At 38.0% G+C, this 24,331-nt stretch overlaps 1 protein-coding gene and 2 long non-coding RNA genes across 4 annotated transcripts in view; 2 read left to right on the top strand and 1 right to left on the bottom strand.

The window, feature by feature from the left end:
• Nucleotides 1-2,225, bottom strand: part of KCNH7 (potassium voltage-gated channel subfamily H member 7) — a 207,869-nt gene extending 205,644 nt beyond the window's left edge. The window contains exon 1 of one of the 2 annotated variants that reach the window (XM_088168138.1): nt 1,538-2,225. In XM_088168138.1, coding sequence (XP_088024264.1) covers nt 1,538-1,613 — 76 coding nt within the window. In that variant the 5' untranslated portion in view covers nt 1,614-2,225. The remainder of the gene's footprint in view (nt 1-1,537) is intronic. The other variant, XM_088168137.1, reaches the window with a different exon arrangement.
• On the top strand, nt 802-2,243 carry LOC148223213 (uncharacterized). The gene is made up of 3 exons (XR_015804891.1): nt 802-1,012; nt 1,158-1,221; nt 1,986-2,243. It is a non-coding gene; the product is annotated as an uncharacterized LOC148223213 (long non-coding RNA).
• Nucleotides 2,244-15,723: 13,480 nt separating this feature from the next.
• On the top strand, nt 15,724-24,074 carry LOC148223212 (uncharacterized). Its single transcript, XR_015804706.1, has 5 exons — nt 15,724-15,938; nt 20,071-20,228; nt 21,949-22,155; nt 22,689-22,775; nt 23,138-24,074. It is a non-coding gene; the product is annotated as an uncharacterized LOC148223212 (long non-coding RNA).
• The last annotated feature ends 257 nt before the right edge of the window (nt 24,075-24,331 follow it).

Here is a 24,331-nt window from a genome sequence, read left to right as displayed (position 1 = left end):
CTGATGTAAGGCCAATCTCAATCTACTCTGTAGAGATTTTCATTGAGGTGAATAACAAAATTTATAGTCCGTATTTTAACGAGTCTATCTATCTACAAAAAGGGGGTACATTAAACGATTGTTATGTTGGAAACATTTTGCACATTTCACTGAAGTTCTGTGCTTCCATCCATCCTCCTTTCCCAGACTCTCAACTCAAAGATAGGTTCAAAAGTTTTCAACTCTTACTAGCCTGCTTACCTTTTAAACGCATTATTCCCATTGTAATTCTAAATGTGTAACTTCGATACATTTACTTCTAATAATATTAATTTTTAGTTACTTAAATTTACAAGGCAACTGCTTGCTTTATAAAAGATTTCTTACATGACACCAAGTAAACAGTCCAAGTCTTCAAAATTTTAAATACGTCCATTTTTGAACACAGCAATGTATCTGGATATTTCATTACTTTTTCTGCTATCTTTCAATCATGCTGAACTTTCTCTATCACTTGCCTATTTAGTAGCTAGTACATTATTAGTGTAAAAAATATACATTTTACTACATAAAAACTTGGAGTAGCAACACCAACTTAACATATAGATAAATTAGGAGTAGCACTGTCTATATTTTTTTCTCAGAAAATTATAAATATTACACATGCTACTATGGGTTTAAGTATATAGAAGTATATGAACTGGAATTACCTGTAAGGGCTCACACACCACACTGATACTAAAATTATGCTAAATATTTAAATCAATGTACATATATCAAACTACTGTTCCTAAATGAAATTCATTTTAAGCATCAAGTGTTCCTTCTTACAACTAATAGGAAACCAGAATTCTGGCCAGGAAAAAACATTACAGCTTCAGCCTCCTTGACAGGTAGTAAACTGCTGCATTGGAAAAGACTTCACAGACTCTCCCTGAGGATGCATTTGCACTGGTTTGATAGATATTTCAGACTTACATAAACAAAAGAGAGAAATTTGACAGCAATATCAAAATGCAGCCATGACAACAAGGTAAGAGAGTATTTCCTCTTTAATAACTCTTATGCATATTTTCTGTTTCCTCTAAATCAAAGTCTGAAGTTCTGCTTTATTTTGAAAAGGCTATTATTATTAACAGCATTAACAATCATAATAATAAATCTAGCCTATTTTTTAGACATTGCAAAGACAACAAGATTCTACATTCTGCTTTTAGAGCCATCTCACTGCTTCAGAAGAAGGTAAGAGATAACTACTATAGCTGTAAAATATGGATACAGGCAACGATAAAAACTATTCTTGAAACAGTGTGGGAAAATAGCCCCAACCCCCCCTCCCGAAAAAAACCCAAATCCAAACAAGCCCACCAACCAATAATTCAAGTTGGTAATGTGTATTCTAGATCAAAAACATTACTACTTCTGCCAGGGATCCCCTTCTTACCTCCTGGGTTTTCCTTGCAAGCTACAAACTTAAAAATAGTCTGGAGCTGCTGTCCATTTAGTCACAAGCAGAATAAAACTACTACAGCAAAATAGATAGAAAGCGAGAACTTACTTTGCCCTTCAAATTTTCGTATGATTGTACCCAAAAATGTATTTTGTGGTGCCACATGACCTCTGCGAACAGGCATGTTTGTACAGGTCTTCGGTTTTCTGTGCACAATGACTTCTCCAAGGATCTCCTACACGGCTCCAGCCCAAAGCACCGAGCCAGCTACCCTTTGTGACAAATCATCGTCCTCTGGAGCTCGGAAATCTCTTCCCATTAGCACCACTTCTAGAGACACGCTTTTCCTATTGGAGTCAGATTCATCCCCCAGTTTCTTTCTTTCTTTTTCTTTCTTTCTTTCTCTCCTTGCCTTCTTTTCTATTTTTTTCCTGGAGGAGCTCGGACGCTATTGTCTGGGGCGGGTAGGGGTGGGGTAAGCAGAAGGAGGTGGCGGGTGGGGAAAGATTACAAGGGTAATCGATCTCTAGCACCAAACATCGCCAATTTTCCAAAGCAAATGGCTGTGACCCGGCAGTTTCCGACGCTGTAGTGGTGGTTTGAGGGCTGGAAGACTAATGTTTCTCCGCTGCCAGAGGGAGTGACGTTCCCCCCTCCGGGCTTCACCACGGCGCGCAGCAGCTCGGATTACTCAAGCGTGGTTTAGCAAGAGCCAGCCAATAAATCTCTTCAAAACTCGGCGACAAACAGCGGCATCAGGAATAAGCTACACCCCAGCAGCACCGCGACGTGCCACATCCCCCACCGCGGCGGCTGCAGGGGTCAGCGGGGACCGAGAGCGATGGCGGCGGGGGGACCCCGCCACCTCCGGTAGCCCCGGCGTCCCCGCCCTCCCGGCACCGCCGGCCCCTTCGCGGCTCCTGAGCGTGGCCCGCCGGGGAGCCCCAGGCGCTGGCAAGGCCGGGGGAGGGAGGGAAGTTGGTACACGCCCCGTCTGGGGCGGGGGGCGGCGCGAGTAGGGGTCGATGTTGAGCGATGGGGGAGCGGGGGAAGGGACCACCGGAGCCCTCGGCATCCTTCTTCTCCCCGGTGGAAGGGATTGCCCCATCCTACGCAGCGTGACCCAGGCGAGGGCTTCCCCTCGCCGCACGACCCCCTCCTGGGAGAAAGGGGGATTCCCCCGGCGCCGAACGCTTCCCCCGAGTTGCCGAGCAGGTGCCAGCCTCCGCTCGGGGCCGAGCGAGCGGCGCGGAGGGCGCGCCGGGTCCCGCGGGTGCGCGGGCTGAGCTGGGCAGGGAGCCCTCGCCCGGCCCGCGGCGGCACCGAGCGGGTGCCGAGGCCGCCCCGTCGCTGAGCCGCTGCCCGGGACCGCGCTCCGCCCCGGGGCCGGGGCCGCTCGGGGCGCGACGCCCGCTCGGAGCTGGCCGTGGTGCTGGGGCCGCCTCGCCGGCGCGCACGGAGGCGCCGCTGCCCGCGCTCGGGGCCGGGGAGCGCCAGCCTCCCCCCACCTGGCTCCTCTCGGCTTCTCCCATCCCACAGGAGTAGCTGGGGAGGCTCCCGGGGGAAGCGGGTATTATTTTCAGGCTGTAATTAAGGCTTCCTGCGCTACCCAGCAGGCAGAACGGTGTGAGTTCAGCACGGCTCGGCGAGGTGACACGGGGAGAGATGGGGGCAGCCATGCGATGCTGGAAAGACATCTCTAGGGTAGCGCAAAGCACCGGCGGCTTCTTAATAAACTCATAGGGCAAAAAAAGAGAGGCACCTGAGCACCGTTCTTTGTAATCGCGAGCACCGGATATTGAGCCGGCAAACCACCGCTTCCCACCTGTTCTTCCACAGCACAAACAGGTGTTTCCTTATTCCCGTGAGCTTTTCAGAGGTGTGGCCTTTGTGTCACTATTACCGTGTGTCATCCTCTATATTTATTAGAGGTGGGGCACAGGCTGTTGAGTATGAGAGTTCATTTCTGGATTAATTTAATCTCAGTGGAATCATCCCGGATTTACACAACTGTGAATGGTGTCTGAAAATAAATTTTATATACATATATATAAAACTGTATTAAGACGGCTTCATAGTAATTGACTGTGTACTAATTACAAAGCCTCAGTTACATTAAGGGATATATAATCAGATACATAATCAATCTTACAAAGTAAGCGTTGCTTATTTGCAGAAACAAATGTTAAAATCTCTATATTCAGATGTATGAATCAAAGGAAGAAGATCCATGTTTTTTTCTGTAATAATATTTGGAGAAGTCATTTTTTTGACTCTGATAAACACTAGAGAAAAAAAGTCTCTTAAAATATTTTGAATACTTTTCCATTGAACAGTGGATGAGTCTTCAAGTTGAATTTTACTCTTATTGCTCTTTATCTTAGTGAAAAACACAAATTTCTCTGAAAAGCTATTCAAGTTCCCAAAGACAGTAGTAGGAAGAGTGAAGAGGAACATATTTATTTTAGCACTTTCTATAATACCTAACATCTAGTCAAGTCGTAATGGCCAGCAGTGACATCATTCTTATTTTTACATTTAAAACGTCGTTTTGATATATCTATAACAGCAATAGAAAATAATAACGATAAAATTGTGACCTTTACTGAACAGTCAATGTTTTGCTTCTAGTATTCAACAATTAGTAGTAAACTAGATCAACTACAGGCCAGTAGGATCTAGAGTGCAGTGCTTTAGATGCCTATCTGGGAAGAAAATAAGAAAAAAATTAGAATATGAAAATACATTTAAGAATTCAAATTTCACTGAAGCCCCATCTTTTCATGTTGAATTTAAGAGTCACAGCCTGAAAACTGAAGGCACCAGAACCTCATGACTTTGGAAAAACGTTTTTGTTCTGTCTCCCGATGGTGGCTTGAACTTTGATGTTGATGATGTGAATGTATATTATAGTCCTCTTCGAACCCCCCCCCCCCCCCTTTTTATCCACCTTGATTGGTTGGTTTAGAACTGATCAAGATAACCCCAGTCAAAGCAAGGTCACTGCGGCTGAAAGACAAGATCTGAGATGTGTTTTTTAGCAGGGAATGAATGATGGGTAGTAATAACTACGGGAGCAGTAGGTGATATCAGAAAATCTTTCATTGTGGTGATTTACACTCCTGAAGTCTCGTAGATCTATTGCTCCTGGAGTTCTTAATGCTCGTTGTGCTTATTGCTTGATAATTTTCTGTAGTAGGCCAATAGAGAAGTGTGAGAGGAAAAGATATTAAAATTGGACAGCTAACAACAAGCACTGCGAAAGTAATGGGAGAGAATTTGCATTTGATTGGGAAAATATGCATCCGAGTGGAAAAGTTTGAATTCATTCTAAATATGCATCTCTGATGTGAATAAAGAAATGGAGAATGCCATAGAGATATATGTTTTCTAGATAAAGTTGTACGGTTGCTAACTTTGCAAGAGACCAAAACGCCGAGGGAGGGTGACTCCGGAGCCCAAACCCATTCGGCGTGGCCGATCCCGTGTCCTCTGCCCCCTGGTGGCATTGGCCCTTGCGGCGCCACCCTCGCCACAGCCCAAGGACAGCTCTCCTGAGCGCCGCTGCTCCTCACCACAACTATATATGGCATTTCCTGGCCTCAAGGAGAGCGGCTGATTTTGAGACAGTGGTTACAAGGTTTTCACTGGCATTTTAACTACTGCTTTCTCAAGTTCATTAAGAGAATTTAGAGGACTATATGCCTAAAGATGTGTTACTGATCTGTTTCAACATCTTGGCAGTAAGCAATTAAACCTGGTATTGTCAGGAAAAGATAGCTCTGGGGAAATGGCTCTAATCATAGTTCCCATCATATTTTTGGCGGGGGAAACAATGAATGGACTCAGATTTTGTCCAGCATTCTTATCATATTTGACTTTATAAAGTCATGTGTTTGCCCTCCTGTACACAGAGTTTTGTAAGTGCACTCCTATTTGAATAAACACTTTTTTTGTACTGGAGCGAAATAGTTAATTCTTGATCCTTCCTTCCTTCCTTCCTTCCTTCCTTCCTTCCTTCCTTCCTTCCTTCCTTCCTTCCTTCCTTCCTTCCTTCCTTCCTTCCTTCCTTCCTTCCTTCCTTCCTTCCTTCCTTCCTTCCTTCCTTCCTTCCTTCCTTCCTTCCTTCCTTTCCTTCCTCTGCCCTGACATCTTTCCAGATAGCATGGGATATTTGTGTTGCTTTTACCTCATATATCCTGCATGTCCCTAAAATTTATTCATCCATCTATGTTACATATGCTTGCAATTTTTTATAAGGCTGGAATTGTCTTCAGAGCCGTCAAGAGCAATACTGAAACTGTATTTTGAATCTCATTTTGAGCTAAGAGGGCCTTTGTGATTCCCTGACAGGTTGATGTCCCTCATCATCACCTTTAGTTTTTATCAGTCTTGCTTTCTCATCTCTTTACTCTTTTAAGTTTTTCCAGAACTTCAAGTTATAGCTCTAGATTTTGTTTTAGTCCTTCGCAATAATAATGATCATCATTTAGATTATGACTGTCTGCACTTCAGGCTCAGGCAAAGCATGCAGTTGCCGGGGACAACAGACTGCCAAATTACTTCTGTTGGAGAAGATAGAAATCAGCTGCTTGAACATCCAAATAGCAAATATCTGCTGATGCTACTGAGAAAGGCACTGGTTGAGTGTGGTGGCAGTGGCTGCTGCCAGAGCTGGTACCTTCAAGTAGTACTTTGTCTTTGCTTTCACTGTGCTGATGCCTCGGACACCAGATCATTCTTAATCCTAAAGCCACATGGTCTACACAGCTACTTACATAGAAAAATGGGAATGCTTTATTATCGGTGTTACAAAATTCACCTGGAATTAGCTCTGGTTATGGTTATTTTGTGTTTCACTTTTTCCATCTAAAAAAAGGTTCCTGTTCCTGGCAAGACCACTAATGTCAATGAGATTGCACAGAGGCAATTATATTCAGCCTTAAGGCATACGTCATCAATGTGGCTGCATATGGGTCTTATTAGCATTCAGGACTTCAGATATCTACACGGGAAAAAGACTGTCAGGTTTTTAGGATGTCTGCATGAAATTAAAGTCTAAAAAGTGATTAAAATTTCTATTTAATTTTACAGCTAGTTTAATTACTAATAAAAGTTATGTTATATTTTGGATTTCATTCAATGTATATTTTACATGGTGTAATTCACTCTGAGAGACAGTAATTTGATGAAAAGAATATGAATTTTAAATGCAAAATCCGTAAGACAGAACTTCTGTGAGCTAAGTTTCCTAGTCTATTAAAGATAACATCACATGGGAAAACAGTAAGACAGCAAACAACTTTACTTTTTCTGTAAGGATTCACAAAAAGTTGTTAGTTATTCTACAGTATCCATTGCTATTATTATATGCTATATTAGAATGCCTAGGGATTCAGAACCTCATGACCTAGGATCATTTTGGAATTAGCAGGTACAGGTATGAAAAGAGAATTACAAAAACCATCAATATATCCATTTACTCAATGCTCTGCCAGTGGATCGTTCCCTTTAGTATATTTGCATTTGTATTATTCATTTAGGATTTAAATTATTCAAGCAATGAAGCTTGCACTTCTTCCTCTGAGAGACTCTTTCAATATCTCTCTGTCTCACCACAGGGCTTCATTCCCTCATATTAAGACACAGTTTTGGTGTGGGTTTTTGCCTTGGGGGTTTACACCATTTAGATGCACATTGTGTTTCCCTGGGTTCTTGGCCTGGAACGAGTGCTTCAGGCTATTCTGTGCTGACCTTCTCTGGCCAATTTAGAGCATCAGGGATGATCCCAGCATGTGCTGTTCCTCTTCAAGATTTTCTAGCTGGATTGTAGTGCTATGACTCTATGATTCTGACAGCTGTCAGTCCAGAAAGAACGTTGATTGTAATCAGCCAAGACATGAAACATACATATATTAATTTATTTGTTTCCTCCTACCATATATAGGAGAATTTTAATGGTGTACAAATTCAGTACCCTGCGCCATATATTTGTGAGTAATTCTGTACCACAGGGAAATGTAATTGAAGACAAATATATGCATTGTCCATAACCTGTCTTCCATCACAACATAAATTCAGATATGATATTTGATAATAATAATTTTTGCAAATTAATGTAAGAACTATTATGATCATTATGTCACAAATCTTAAGTTTTAATTTATTTAGAAATGCCTAGAAAATATCAAATGTGATGGGAAAGGGAAAAAAATCCATTGCTAAAGCACGGAAAATTAACTTATTGTCAGTAAGTTACTAGTTGAACTAGATCCATGCATTTCAAATATTAATTATGTTTGTACCAAATTCCGGCTGCATTCTCCACAGTATTCAAATATTAAGTGTTAGGACTGCCATCTGTCAGGTGAGGCTCATTCCTTTTCTTAGCTTCTCACTTGAATAAACTGTGGTTAGAATTTCTTCTTCTACATCTGCATGTTCTGAATGTATTTTTATCAATAATAATGAAAGAGTGCACCTTGCATTTGGAGCAGATTTGTAATGATTTCTGCCTTTCACTCTAATGCCAGTGGAAACTACAGCAATGGCCTAGACCTTCCTGAGATTACAAGGTTTCTGGTTTTGCCTGAAGTTCCTCCTAGATCAGCTGCAGCAGGGTTCTGGGGTGTGTGTCCTCAGGTGAAGGGAGCCCAGATCAGGACATTCAAGGTGAGTAGCCCCAGCACATTCTGTGCTTGCACAGTTTCCATTCATAATTTTCAAATGGTTTTGTTTCTAAGCAATAATAATAAAAATGGGCCATACCAAAATCTTTCACAAAATGAAATTTCTGTTCCCAACCAGTTTTGTAGATGTCCCTCTCTACTGGTGGGATTAACTTCTGAGAGGTCACAAGAGAAAGAAGATTCTTTTTATTCTTCAGCCTTTTTCCTCAGATCAGGGTATAGGAACTAAATTCCTGCTTGGATGATATTTCCATATGCTGCTAGTTTAGCACGCAATAGATAGTCAAACTCCTCTTTTCCTTTCCTCTGCCCTGCAGCAACTGGCAGTGTGGCAATGCTGAGCAGCTGTAAGGGAGAAAAAGGACAGCAGCTGCTCTGAACTTGGTTCATGGTAACATTTCTCCTGAGAGTGACCAAGAGGCAGTGAGACATTTTACCTCCTTTGGACAGTATCAGATCGGTGGTGCTCTCAATTGATTATATACAGATATATTGATATATACAGATATCTTTCCAGCACAGATAAACTTTAAGATCAATAAAATACAGTTTTGAAGCATATAAGTGATTCCTTTTTGGACACCAGTGTCCTGGTAGTACAAATAATCTAAGAAGATTTTTAAAAAATTATTTTAATAGATATATATGGGATTTGTTTTGTACCCTTTCCTTGGGCCGATCTGTTACGATTTCGGAAAAATTTTGTTCCCTTTTACCCTTTGTGTCATGTTTCCCATTGATTTCAGATTTCTGTCTTCACTGCTTGACTACTGTCAATACTTCTACTGTATCTACTAGTTATAATCAGTTATTTGTGCTTTTCAGCCTCAAAGGCAGAGGGATAGAAGGAGTGGGGAGATGGAAGTACAAATGGACCAGAAACCAGAAACTGAGTTGAAATTGGGCCAGAAATTACAACATTCACTGAACTTTAGAGCCAAAATTGAATATTAATTGAAACATTTTAGGGGGGGAAATAACTTCAATCAACTTTAAATACAATTTCAGATGTTTATTTGACCTTGAGAATGTTTTTGCTGTTCCTAAGGATGTTTGTTATGTATCCCCAAAGATCTTGTAGAACACAGAGTGCAGTAAGCTTGAGAAATTTGGATATATGTCCCAGAACACAGAACAGCAAATAAATTCCTATTTCACTCATAAGAAATACACCCCACTAAAATAGTATGTGCCTTTAGTGTCAATGGGTGCATACAGTCTTGATAAATATGAATTTATTTTTCCTAAATATCTCAGTAGTAGTACATTGTGTTTCTATGTTAATTTTTAGTGTTTCATACCTTCTTTGCTCTTTCTGCATTCTGTTAACATATTTTACACAGTCACTTCATCTAAATAAGGTAACTGCAGTTTCTACACTGTGCTCACTTAGTCATTAACGATTTTATTATTAGCATATTCTAACACTCAGTTTTGTAGGCGAAGCTTTCTCCACCTGCCATGTATATTTTCTCCCTACAACTGTATTTTTCCACATTTATTTTTTCAGTATTATTCTCACAGTAATAATATTTCTCTGTCACTGTGTAGAGTCCAGAATCATATAGACTAATTCTTCCTGACACTGTGCTTATCAGTGCTTTTGTTCACATTGCTGTCAAAAATAATTTGCAAATATCCAGTTTGCATTTTTTTTTCAATATTTCCACTCTTCTTTCATAATATCATAGCATGAGATCATGCCTAATTATATGACAAAAACTGGCATTCGTCTAATTCATTTGAAGAAATACCCATATCCTGAAACAGAATTTTCCTCCTCAAAGGTAGTGTATGAGCTGATCTGTTGTCTGTGCAAATAAAATATGTGTCTTACAGACTAAATTTACAAACCCAGGTGCCTGTCTGGAGCTAACATCTCCAGAGTTATGCTGCTACAGCTGCAAATGAATGGGGGGATTTTCCATCAGTGCTAAATACTGTATTCAATAACCCTACTGAAGCCAATATGAACGGCAGGTATTTGGCAAGTGAGAGTTTTGCTCATGATCTGTGATGACAGAGAGAGATAATCAAATGACATATGTTGTTTTATGGAAGTCTTCTGTTGCCTAAGATAAAATTTATTTAAATAATCTCTCCTATATTTCTGATCTCTGCCATTATGTCTGTTTGATTGCAATACAAATAAGATATATATTTTCAGATTACTTTTTCTAGCACTTGTCTTCCATACAGTTCAATTTATTTGGCAGGATGAATAATAATTTCAGATGAAAGTCAGCTTTTCTGCTGGTAAAGAGTAATAAAAGCACTGCTATGCTGAAATATATATTCAGAAATAGCAAGATTATCTCATCATAACAGTCATTTATTTTGCATTTTTCTTATTATCATTATTTCTTCAGCTATTTAAAATAGGTGCACGTTAGATCACACTAGAGGTATTAATTTAATTGATCGTTATAATTTAAACTATTTTTATACTTTATATTTATTTTCACAATATAATAGCCAAACAATCCTGATATGCTTTTTGAAAGAGGTCTTCCTCTACATGCTGTAGCACCCAAAGCAATCACTCAGAAACTGTGCTTTAGCTCAGTATTCAGGCTACTCACAGGTGATTTTGCAAGTCTGGTTTCACAACTCTTGAAAAAAAATCAGTATAGGCATACATTAATTTTAATGCCATTTGAGCTAGATAAATATTCATTTGCTCATTTTCCTCATATGCTGTGTCAATAGCCTGAAAGAAAGCACATCTAGGATTTTAAAAACCACCATATTTTCCTGTTAGTTTAGGACAATAATGCACAGTTCAGGTGACTGCCTATCCAATCTTGTCTCCAGACTTCCACATCCTGACAGATCCATGGGCAGATTCAAACACAGAATTGTACTGCTGAAAACATAGGCTTTGGTTTTATTCCAATTTATCATGAAAAAAACAAATTGATAAAGTGATATTGAGTATTGAGAGAAAATATTTCCTAAAGATATTTTTAACTTTTCTTAGGAAAAGATTTTTTTTCTCCCAGAAATACTGACATTTTGGAAAGTGGACATTCTAAACCAGAGAACTGTTCTGAGGGAGAGTTTGTGATAATCTCAAATAGAGATTTCATTGGACTGGCACCTGAAAACTGAAGACTGCTGTGATTCACGTGACAGTGTATATAAATTTTCAGACTTTGTCAAGTAACCCAGTCTAGGGCTATACATCCTTTGAGGCTAAGAGGTGCCAAATAAATCTTCAGTTTAGGACAAAAATATAATCCCGTTTAGTGCTTCAATAAAACTCACATAGCCATGATGGTTGCCCAAAGATGCCATGCGTTCCCCTTCCTTGGACATGCTCAGGACTGAGCTACATAAAGCCCTAAACCACTTGGTCTCACAGTTTCCCTAACACTGTTTTGGGCAGGAAATTGCACCTTCTGAGGCTGCTCACAATCATATTATCCTATGATCCCATGATGGTATATTTGATATTTTCAGATATACTGAGACTTGGTTTCTAATTATCCGGAATGTGCAGATAAGGTTTTAATAATGCCACTTCTTTCTCTCGATAATATATTTGTGCTGGCCTCATAGGGCTCCCTGAAGCATGTGGTTCTATTTCTGACATTAGCTGAAATCATCAATGGTATGAATAGCATTCCCTAGGCTTAAGATGTTCCATAAGTGATACATTATTGATTTACATTTTAGAAGACATCACACATAGACATGTGCCAGCAGGATACTTGTCTGTGATATCTGAAACCTTTTCAGACTAAACATTAAATATAAATCCAGAGTATTTTCTTGAACTCTTTGTTCTTCTTTCTTAACTATTTAGACAGAAGCAGCATTTCCTCTGACTCTCAGAGCTCTTTTGCATTAGCAATACTTTTCAATGTCTTCTAGTAATATTTGTTAATCTGCCATAAAGTACTTCCAGTTCTGTAATTCTTTCTTTAAGTTCAGGGATAAGATTTTTATTTCTTCCACTGCTCCCTTATGCTGGCACAGCACAAGAACTTTGCTGATCCTTCTCACAGATGGAAGCTCATGACTACATTGCTTGGTTACCAGATTTCCTCTTTATTATGTCTCTCTATCCTCAGCACTGACATGTTTGCCTTTTCAGTAGTCAGTTGAGCAGGGTAATTTGAATAACTGCTATAGAAGTAAAGACTCAAGGGGTTTGATGTAATTTTGTTTAAATGTTGGTATATGAAATGTAATCTGATAGGGAGTAGTAGAATCACCGTGCACATGACAAGTGTTAGGCAGATCTTATTACCTGGAATAATTGAAAACTGTCTGCTTTCTATGGTTTTACTTGAAAAAGAGTAAGAGTTAAAAAAAAATATGTGCTGCTCTTGATGAATTCTAAAAAAGGATCATAAACTAACTTAGTTCTAGTTCAGTTTCCATGAGACGTAGTGAAGGCAGGTGCACCAGATAACGCTTAAAGGAGACAGGTGTGTGGATAAGCAATAGCTAAAGTGTGCATGTGAGAATAATTTGGATTGGAATCCAGTCATGTTCAAAAGAATAAATAGTTATAAGAGAACAATTTATTAATTTCAGTTCTCATAAACTAACTCGGGATCTATGTTTTGTCATCCAGAAGATTCTGAGATTGGTGTCCCATTTATGTAATTTGCTTTAGACATGAATAACTTCAGGACTCTGTTTTGTGTGTTTTAGTCTTTAGTCTGTTGATCTTCTAAGTGAACATTTTACTGCCAAGAAGAATTCCTGAAAATGAAAAAGGAAAAGAAAACCAGGAATTATCAATATTCTGTTTTATATAAAAAGAATTACATTTGTTGCTGCTTGAACACACACACATTCATGGGTGAATTTCAGACAAGCAAGTAGGTATCAGTAGGTAGAACATACCTGATAAGGCAAAAATATTGCATGTATTTTTAACCCACAGGAACGTGGACAGCTGTGGGTCTTGGAACACTTTATCAATTTACGAATCTAAGGAACTACAGAGTGTTGAAATCCTTCCAGAATCATTCACACTTGAGACAGATCATGGCATACGATAATCTGGTAGCAGAGCCATGGCTATAATGCCATCTGCTTTTCCTATGTGAAAATACCTCAGGAAGGATGGAAGCATTATAGTGATATGTGTCAATCACTACCTAACAGCACATCTAGTTCAAGCCAAGTTATCTTGCTTGAGAACAAGAGAGGAAGTTAGATTAGAGGTGAAAATAATAATTATTTTTGCCTAAAAATATATATAGAATTAAAAATGTCTAGCATTATGTATAATCAAATATGTTAATAATTGTATTTTACACCTTATTTAGTTTTAAAAATTTTACATTCCTGGATAAATAACAAATTGTCAATCACTTCTGTGTGACTCTCTATGCTATGTTTCCTATTTGATTTGGTATTCAGATGTGTATATTTAGGATATTCTTCAATAGTAAGAAATTTCTGAAAGGTAACAAGGGACTCAGTCTTTAAGGATTATTTTTTCCCATTGTTTCTATTAGGCAAATTACTGTGAGACTGATTCAGTAAAACAAAAGAAAATTATAGGACTTGGAGTTTTATAAAAGAAAAGGAAAGAATACATTTTCTAGGGGGTCTTAATCTATTATAGATCTCTCCAGAACTCTTCACTTTCCATGGACAAAGGTCCCTCCTCTCCCCCTCTTCCCATTGGCTAATGCATGAGTCAGATTCTAATAGGCACCATTCTAGCTTGTGTTCATGAAACATTTTGCAGACTGTGTTTATTTTTAGATAGAAGGTATTTACATTATTTTCTTGATACCAATTTTTTCTCATTCTTTTTATTAAACACTATCCTGCTTCTTATAGATAGATATAGGTATTAGTAACTTATACTTCTCTAGTAACAACATGCCCAGCAAATACGCATTTTAAGCAGAATAATGCCTAAAACATAGGTAGCACATGACAATAGACTTCCCTGCAAGCTACTGCTACTAAAGTATTTCAATATAGAAAAAATGCTACTTTAAGGCTTGTATTACTCTCCCACTTCTAATAATTTTAAGAGATCTAATTATACTCTTTCTCTCCTGAGAATTCTCTGAATTAAGGGTTAGTCCATTTAAGTGAAGTCAGTACTGCCATATAGTACAGAATTAGAGTCATAAAGGGGAACAGTTTTTTCCTGATCCTCTGGTGAAAAAAAAAAGATGCCATGGGATTAGAAATTAACTGGTTTATACATACACATACCCAAGTTAAAAAAAAATACCAAAAAACGTTTTATTTTAGTCTACAGCTGTAATTAGGCAGCTAAGTTTACACAAAGTGAGATATCTGATATCCAGCCCAGTTTCTAAAACTTTGCCTTATAAAGGTAAAGCACCAGACAGTTTTATCCAGGGTCTTTGTAGCCAGGTTTAGATACCTGTTTGTTAAGTGTTGAGAAAATGAAGCAAATTCTATTTGGATTCTATTTCTAGCTTTAAAATTAAAATTTCCAAGGGAATTCTATTTCTATCTTTAAAATGAGATGGAGGAAAAACTGAAAGAATCCAATAAGAGGCACATTAAAATGCCTAATAGAACTTGAAAATTTTATTTAATTTTTTTCTTATAAATTAGTTATAAGTTCTGTTTGCTGCTATCGGGATATTTTCTTATGCAAAGACTTAAAATAAATATGTAGGTTATTGGGGGGAGGGTTGGTCTCCTACCTTCATAGCCCAAACAATAACCTTTATAATTAAATACAGATGTCTGCCTCAAGGATGGTATATTTTGTGAAAATTCTGCCAACTTTTGCACTAGAATCACATGGCTCTTCAATATCCCTGTGATCACTACATCATTTTCATATTTGTATTTGCTTCCAAGCTGACTATATTATAAAAGCAAAAACCTGCAAGTTACACAGTAGTTAATCCTTGAAAGACAGTGTACCCACAGTTATGATCACAGAACAAGCAATCTACAAGAGTGTGTTTACTCTGGGCTGTGTTCAGCAGAAATCATCCATGAAGGCCCATGGCAGGTACTGAAGGTCATGGATCATAGCTCTGCCAGGCTTAACTCTTAAAATAGTGTGAAGGCTGCATTGTTTAAATCTATCAGTCAAGAATATCAGGAAGCAGAATATGGAGTTTTATCAGGGAAATTAAGTTGCACTCTAGCGTGTTTTATTATAGTTATTGAAATTTATATGTATTTTATGGTAAGTCTCCATTTCACAAGTTAGTAACTGTAGCAGGTTTCTGTATTCTCACACTGAGAAGCAGCAACAAACTGCATTAGCCAGGTGTGCTGGTAGCTTTTTGGGATTCATATATTCTTTCTTTAATTTCATTGGATGAAAATTTACTTTCTCATAAAAGTTTCCTTCATTTTCTGGATTTGATGCCAACTCATGCTTGACTAATTTTCTGTCATACTGTTATCTATGTGGCCATACCTGTTAACCAAATGAACTGAGGATATTTTTTTTTTTTTGTTTGGTGGGGGTTTTTTTGTTATTTTTGGGGTTTTTTTGTTTTGGTTTGGTTTGGTTTGTTTTTTTTTTTTTTGGTTTTTTTTTGGTTGTTTTTTTTTTGTTTGTTTGTTTTGTTTTGTTTTGCTTTGGTTTGGTTTGGTTTGGTTTGGTTTTGGTGGGGTTTTTTTTTGTTTTTTTGTTTTGTTTTGTTGGGGTTTTTTTGTGTGGTTTTCTTTTTTGGTTTGTTTTTGGTTTTTGTTTTTTTTTTAAACAGAGAAGACAAAGCATGAGAATAAGAAAGTGGAAAAGAGAAGAAAGGCAAAAGAAGTTTGATAGCAACAATGCCAGCTTTGTCTTCCAGGAATATCTAGGGCCCAAGCAAGCTCAATGGAAGCAGCAACTATATGTGAGTCCTTTTTTAGTCTACTTTTTGTTAGATTTTTGATGATTCAAGGTCAGCAATGTAATGGAAGATCCTTGTATTCTCAAGGTACAATGGGGACGACCCTCTCCTTGGATACCAGTTAAACCAACAGTGCTAGGACCAACAGCATTTCTGTAGACAAGTAATATGGTCAGAGAATAGAGCTAGCTTTAAGTGAAGATATGGACTCACACCTGCAGAGCAATAGACATTGAAATGAAAAGAGTGCCAGATTTTCCTTGATTTTTAAACTTGGCCTTACTAAACTAACGGAAGTGATGAATTATGTACAAGTACACTGACTCCCTTTAGAAAAGAGAACATGTACCTTCAATACTGATTTTGAATCCTCATCTTTAAATAGAAATGCTATCGATGGAGGGAAAAGCTGCTGTCAGATTGCTATGTTCTGTCTATAATCTATTTGCTGTAAAATGGAAAATGACCCAGGGAAATAAATGTGTTATGCAAGTCTGGGTAAGAAACCTCTAATAGAAAATGTTTATTTAAAGAGAAACATAGTTTTCCTGCATATGTGTTACAGATGTTAAAAGATCTAAACACCTGGAGCTGGTAGTTGTCTGTGCTGTCCTTGCTAATGTGAGATGAATCTCAAACAGCATGTTGACTAAAATCTTTGCATGTTTACATCATGTCTGCTGGGTGTTTACATTTTAAATGGCATGTACCCAGGAATCTGATAAGAAACAAAGCAGTGATAATTTAGCACTTTGAAATGAAGTACATCAGATCTACACTTTAAAGCAAGGCTATTGCCAATTCAGTCAGTCACCAACCAAAGGCATTAGAAATAAACAGGAATGAATAAATAGCATATGTGAAGAATTTGATTTTAAATTAATCTTAAAATCATAGAATAATTTCGTTTGGAAAAAAAAAACCTTTAAGGTCATGGAGTCTGGCTGTTAACCTGCCAAGTTCACCACTAAATCATGTTCCTAAGTGCTACAACCACAAGTCCTTTAAATGTCTCCAGGGATGGTGAGTCAACCACTTTCCTTGTCAGCCCATTCCAATGCCCTGCAACCTTTCAGTGAAGAAATTTTTCCCAATATGCAATCTTAACCTCTTCTGGAGCAACTTGTGTCCATTTCCTCTCATCCTATTGTTGGTTATCCAGGAGAAGAGGCTGACTCCTACCTTGCAGAGAACGATGAGGCCCTTCAAGCTTCTATTATTTTTTCCAGGTGAAACAATTCCAGCTCCCTCAGCTGTACCTCATAAGACTTGTACTCCAGACCCTTCACCAGTTTTGTTGCCTTTTTTTGGACAAGCTCCAGCATCTCAGTGTCTTTCTAGGAGAGAGGGCCCCAGAACCGGCACAGGATTTGAGGTGTGGCTTCACCAGTTCTGGGTGCAGAGGGTCAGTCCCTGCCATCGTCCTGATGGCTACACTATTTCTGATATTTTGCTTGGAATAGACTCAGGTTCTTCACCCAGAGGGTGGCTGGGCACTGGAACAGGCTCCCCAGGGAAGTGGCCACAGCACCAAGCCTGACAAAGTTCAGGAAGTGTTGGGACAATGCTCTCGGGCACATGGTGTGACTCTTGGGAATGGTGCTGTGCAGGGCAGGGAGTTGGATTCAGTGGGTCCCTTCCAAATCAGCATATTCTGTGATTCTGTGAAATGGCAGCAAGAAAAAGGGTGTGGCTTTGTAGGATGTGAACATTTTCAGCTTTGTGTCATTATTTTCATTACATAAACTGCCAATGGGAAAAAACCAAAAGAACAGCAAGCAGGTTATTTCTACTATTTACCTGGATGAATGTAAATTAAAATTTTCAGGTATTTGTTGCTGTATATTCATGTATGACCCAAATGTAGTACTGCTTTTGTTCTTAATTCACATTGTCATAGAGCAAATAGAAAATAGTTCTCCTTTTCTAAAATATTATTTCAGAATAAAGAAATAATTTGGCATTTAAACAGGTAAAATTTTGGAAAATATTTGTGAGGTATTGTTACACATTTTTAGATAAAGACTAGTATTACATCTATGAAAATACTCTGTGACACTGTTCATGCTTTATTTTTAAAGGAATGGCTCGAATCCTCAATTTCAGTTATCTAACTATGAGTTCACAAAGAGCTGCCAGTTAAATCATGCCAACCACTATGAAAATACTATGGTAAATTGCAAAATGGACTATAAATATAGCACTCCTTATAAATGCCTATTCCATAATTATCATCTGAACTTTGTCATAGTGAGACAACATTAAACAGGAAAGTTGTACCTGACCTGTAGAGTTAAATATTAGCTAGTTTCAGATTAAAAATATAGGCAAAATAAATAGACTTCAACTTTGATCACAAAATGGGGAAATTGAATAAGTAAAATCTAAACTGTGCAGTTAGACTGTTTCACACAGAGGAAGCAAAGAAACAATGGATAACAATAGGCAAAAGGGTAATTCCCTGGATACGTGCAAAGAACACGGGAAAAAAAAGAATAAAAATTGCCAGAAAGAATCTCATGTGCATGGGCAGGTAAGCAAATCAGTGACTTTTTAAATCAGTTTGGCAAAAGTTCTGAGCAATTCAGTGTTTTCAGTGGTGTCAGATATCACTGAAACATGCAAGAATAAAAACATCAGTTGAAAACTGTGACTGATTAGGGATATGAAGGGATCATAAGCATTATTCATGTTTTTATCTCTTCTGTGGCCACTCAATTTGATGGAAAAGATTTCTTTCTATGTTAAATCCCTGAATATCATAAGGTATTTAAAGAATATTTTTATAAAATGCATCTGTCTCTGGAATAAGAGATCAGAAATGTGCTGATTTCATCAAGGCTGTACCATTTTGTATTTAGATATCTGGCTAACTTCTTTATTTTTTATTGAAAAAAAGAACTTGGAAAATATGATCACATGAAAGCTCATGTTGACCTTAAGGAAGACTCTAAAAAACGTTGGTGGACTAAAATACATAGGAATACACCCCCCATATAAAGCATCAGAAGATGGAAATCTATGACAGTATTGACACTGAAACACAGCAGTTTCAGTGTTGATTAGACTCAATGATCTTAGAGATTTTTTCAGCCTTAGTGATTATATGATTCTATAAGTGATTCCACTCAGATCATTAGAACAGTCCCATCATACTATCCAGTTTTTAATTAAGGCAAAACAATTTTAGATTTTTTGCATGGCCATTAGATTTTGGTATTATCTAACAGGACTTAAGCACCTCATCCTTCATAAATCAGCAGAAGTATTTCTTTGTTGTGTTAGCTAAAAAATCTCAGTTATTGAGTTTGTTGACATGTTACTTAGTAGCTCCAGGAGATTATTCCAGAGCATCACTGTCTTGGGGTGCTGACTTTAACATCACAGCTTCAGAAGCTGGCACTAATTATATATGTTTCCAAAAAATCCATCCTTTCCCATCTCTGTCTTCTTGTTTTGCTCCTGTGCCGCCTACTCCCGTATGCCGGAACAAGTGTTCATGTACTCACAGTTCAGGTTGAAATCAACCTAGAAAAAGGATTGGTGGAGGATAAAACTTTCTCTTTTAGCAGGAACCCCAAATTTTGTATGCTTAAAACAATGATGCTACTTAAGAAATCTGAGTAAGGCACTGGGGGAACCCTGCTATTACCAGCCCAACAGAGGGTCCCCTCTGCTGCATTTCAAAAATGGGAAATGTCTCATCACCTGTCCTCCTGTTTCTCTGAGTCCCTGAGTTGCTGTAGCTGCTCAGGAAAAGTGTTGGAACTAGAAATACTTGTTCCTTCTCCCAATTACTTAAAAAAGAAGGTTTCATATTCTTTTAGAAGGAGTAAAAATACCTATGTATTTATGGGAAACGATGAAGCCTTTCTGCCTTTATCACTCCAATAGGGCAAAGAGATGCTGCCAAGGTTAGGAGTTGGAAATATCCTGAGCTAACTTGACCCAGCTCTGATTGTCTTAGAGTTGAAAATAGATTTTAGGATATTCTCTTTAAAGATCAGCATATAAGATACCTATACTACTGGTTAGAGAATACATTTAAACACTTTTGAGTTGAGAAAATGAATAACTCATCAGACAGAAACTAATTAAACAAATCGGGTTTTTTGCATTGTTTTTACTTTACAAGGTATATATACAACAGTATTTGAAATATGAATGAAGCTGGAAGAGAACTAAGGAAAGAACAAAAAAATTTCTCTGGTCATGGTTGGAGAAACTTTATTTGGATGACAATAAAGACTTGTGACTAGACATCATTTGTTCTGGACTGGCACCTGACCACAGGTAAGAAAATGAGGTTAAAATCATGTTACTGTGGCACGCACTAAAAAATAAGTGAGCAATCAGATATTAATTTACTTAGGAAAGGAGTCAGGGGAATACTTAACATCTGCTTGGGGACATGACAGGCAATAGAGCTGGTTAACGAAACAAATATTTAAGGATAATTTATCTGAGATTTTCAGAAACAGACCTTGATTCTTTTTTTTGTTTGGTGACTATTATGTATAGAAAATTTATGGAACAGGGACAAATGCTGAATAGTTTGGTGATTGATGTGGGGTATAATTACTGATTATATTAATGGATATATTTCATTTGACTAGTTCTGACAGATAATGAATAATCATTCAGTGGTCTTGGTTATCACTAACACAGAATTAACCATTTTTAGCCTTGAAAACAAAAATAAAAGCATGTATACAGGTGTAAAAAACCCAAATGTTTGGATTTTAATCTAAAAAAATCTGTAACTGATTCTTTCTCCATAGGGCACTAGTTCAAATAATGTATGTTTTAGGCAGAATATTATATCTGTCATGAGATGTGTGATGATACAGTGACGAGAAAGCCCTAAGGTTTGCCAGAGTTCACGTAAATTTACGTAATATATTCAAAACTGATTGGAAATTACATTTCTTCAGCAATGAAGCATGAACATGTCATGTGCTTTTGATGACAACAGTCCTCCAGAAGACATAAATTGTTCTCCTGGTGGAAGTTTATGTTTTCATTTCCTGGCACTGTTCTACTTCCAGCTGCCCTGGGCCTCTGAGAGCTTAAGCACTGCAGCAGAGGTACTGCAGCCATCTATGTTCTGATAGTTCATAACAAGCTTGCTCTATTTTATTGTATTTTAAGAATGAAGGAGGGATAATATAAAGTTAGCTATACCAGGACTTTGCCATCTAATCATTTTTTGGGAAATTGTTATTTCTGAACAGTGTGACAGGATAGAAAACAACACTGTAGGTACGAATCTCAGTCCTCCTCCTGTTATTACTGAAAAAGAATTGTTATAAAGACAAGAAACAGGCTGAGTTGATTTCTTTACATGTAACTAGTGTATTGACTGTGAGGTCTGCCTGTCTGACACCTTTGTGTAAAAAGCTCTTCTGCCTCTCTGGAGCAGGAGGTTGCTTAGGATAACCAATGCTTCCAGAAGGAGAGAGATGGTGTGGCATGGGTGAAGAAGATGCAGCCCCTCATACCTGACCTTTACCAACAGAACACACAATGTGGAATGCAGGGAGAGTGGCTGTGTTGCTGTGCATCCTCGCACTTGCATTGCAGCTTTGTCCTGGCTTTTAAGATGTTGGCTTGAATTTGACAGAAATGCACTTGGCAATCTGCAGCCAATGAAGCCAAAAGCCACTTATGTTTCTGTGAGGCTCTATTTCCTATTAGTAAAATAAAAGTATTTAAAAAATAAAGAGGCATGCAGGTATCCTTGTTAAAAAGGCTGTGCAAACCCTGGAGATTATTTGAATATTTTTCCTAAAAGCTAGGCAATTACTTGGAAAATTAATAGAGTATCTTTTAAGGGAAATATTCCCTGTTTGAAAGTGAATGTATATTGCCTTTGGGAAGTTATTCTGATGTCTTTGAGTGGGCTCTACATAGAAAATACCTTCCTTTACACTGCTTAGTAAACAATTAATATAATAGATATAGAAGGACAGAGAATCAACATTTTTGACTCATTATTCAATGTTTTTTAAAGCCTTTGCTGTGAATAAACAGAGATTTTAAAATGCTCCTGTGGAGGTTTATATTCACCAGATTCCTAAGATCTCCTGGAAATGGAAGCAATTTTCATTTAAATAATTTATTATCAGACTCACAGTGCACTCTACATCTTAAATGCAAACTGACTACAGCTTGCCCTTCTCCAAGCATTCAAAACTGCTAACCCAGGATGCAAGAAAAGGTAAGTTTGGCTTAAAAAAAATTAAGGGGAAAAAAAGGTTATTGTTTCTTTTGTTTGCTGATCTTTCCAGAAGTCTATACAGTGAACTTTTCACTATTGATATGTTTAACTACATTTACCTGTCAAAGTGCATCTGGTGTTCTGACATTTTAAAGCTCTTTCCATTTAATAGAGCCCAAGATTTACCCGTTTCCCATTTTTATTTCCATTTTATATTTTTTCCAATGTGGATTTCACATTTTTTATTTTGTAAAAATATCCATATATTTCAGTGAAAAGATAAGATTTTAATAAATAAAATTTTTAAAGGTAAAATGTATTGAAGGAAATGGAAAAATATGAATTGGAAAAATGTTAATAACAGGAATAACTTCTAAAACTTTTTTTAAATAAAAATATTATTTTTCAGGTAATATATTTTGGGTTGAAATAGGGTGAACTTAACCAAGTTTGTGTATAATGCTTGCCAATTTTGTGATTTTTAAAATTCTTTTTACTACTTGTGTTGAAATAGATGATTTTTTTTTTTTAAGTTGTGTGTTTTCCTGGACAAGTTGGCAAGTGGATAACTCCCTTAACCAAAGAAGTTACCCTGAATAAAAGTCTATGTATCTCCAGAGGTCAGTGACTTTCTCTATTTGCATGATAGTTTTGCTGTCCTTTTTTTCATAGAACCAGAGAAGCATAGAATGCTTTGGGTTGGAAGGGACCTTAAAAATTATCCCGTTCCAAGCCCTCTTCCATGAGCAGTGACATCTTCCACCAGGCCAGGTTACTCGGAGCCCCATCCAACCTGTACTTGAACTCTTCCAAGGATGGGGCATCCACAGATTCTCTGGATTCCGAGGGACTCATCACGCTATGAATAAAGAATTCCTTCCCAATGTCTAACTGAAACTTACCCTCCTTCAGCTTAAACTCGTTCTGCCTTGTCCTTTTATCTCATGTCCTTGACAAAAGTCCCTCTCCATCTTTCTTGTAGGTTCCCTTCAGGTATTGGAAGGTGCAATAAAATCTGCCCAGAGACTTTTCCAGGCTGAAAAATCCCAACTCTCTCAGCCTGTCTTCACAGGAGAGATGTTCTAGAGCCCTGCTCATCATCATGGCCTCCTCTGGACTCACTCCTACAGTTCTGTGTCCTTATGTAGGGGACCTCAGAGCTGGATGCAGTGCTACAGGTGTGGTCTCACCAGAGCAGATTAGAGGGCCAGAATCACTTCTCTTGACCTACTGCCCACTGCCCATGCTCCTTTAGATGCAGCCCAGGATATGGGTGGCTTTTGGGGCCAACCCAATCATCACAGAGAAATAAGGAAAATGAGATTCCACAGTGGACCAGACTTCATTGATTTGCTTTTCATGAGGTGTGGCTCAGATCCTGACCTTCAGAGCAAAGATCAGTTCTCAGAGTTTAGTGTTTGTTGGTCAACCTTCTGTATTGTAAAACGTTCCCAAAGTATGGAGAAACATATCTGAAGAACAATGGAGCTCAACATTTCCTCTCCCTTGGATTTTAGGAGAGAATAACGGATGCTCTCTTTTAGAGCATTTGTGATATTGATTGTGTAATAGGCTTTATCACTTCTACAAAAAGTGTTACCTCACCTAGTTCTATCTTCATTACTTTACTTCTGAGAAAAATATAATCTTCAGAAGGTCCCAGGCAGGGATTTACCATCCTGGATCAAATAAGTAAAACCGGATAATTCAGAAATTGTTGGCAAGAAAATAGCAGCCCCATGACAGGTCATGTTCCCACAGGTCACACAACATCAGCTGCCCAGCAATATCATGTTCCTCCTACTTATCAGTGATATGTTTATTCTCTTTTTAAATAATAGAATTGATGAAGTTTCTGCCACTTTTTAAAGTCCATAGTAGTGCCTCATCTGCATACAATAAACTCTCAATAGTTCCTACATACATGAATTTTCTTTTGATTTTCATACTCTTCTACTAAACTAAATAATTGTGTTTTCCTCCTTGTTAAGGTCCTTCAATATCTTTAAGCACTTATAATGTGTCCAATTAGTTGCATAATGGCAAGCTATACAAATGCTGAGGGAGGATCTTCTAAATGAGAATATGGTAGTTTGGCATTGATTTTCTGTAAAAGCAGAGCACTTAACAGCACAATGCTCTGCTCTCTCCTGGTCCAGTTCCAGGAAAGGATTTA

This window comes from Sturnus vulgaris, chromosome 7 (genome assembly GCF_052056855.1).
Source record: "Sturnus vulgaris isolate bStuVul1 chromosome 7, bStuVul1.hap1, whole genome shotgun sequence".
Lineage (NCBI taxonomy): Eukaryota > Metazoa > Chordata > Aves > Passeriformes > Sturnidae > Sturnus > Sturnus vulgaris.
Note: the sequence above shows the minus strand (reverse complement) of the source record. Positions and strands in the feature narration are given on the sequence as shown.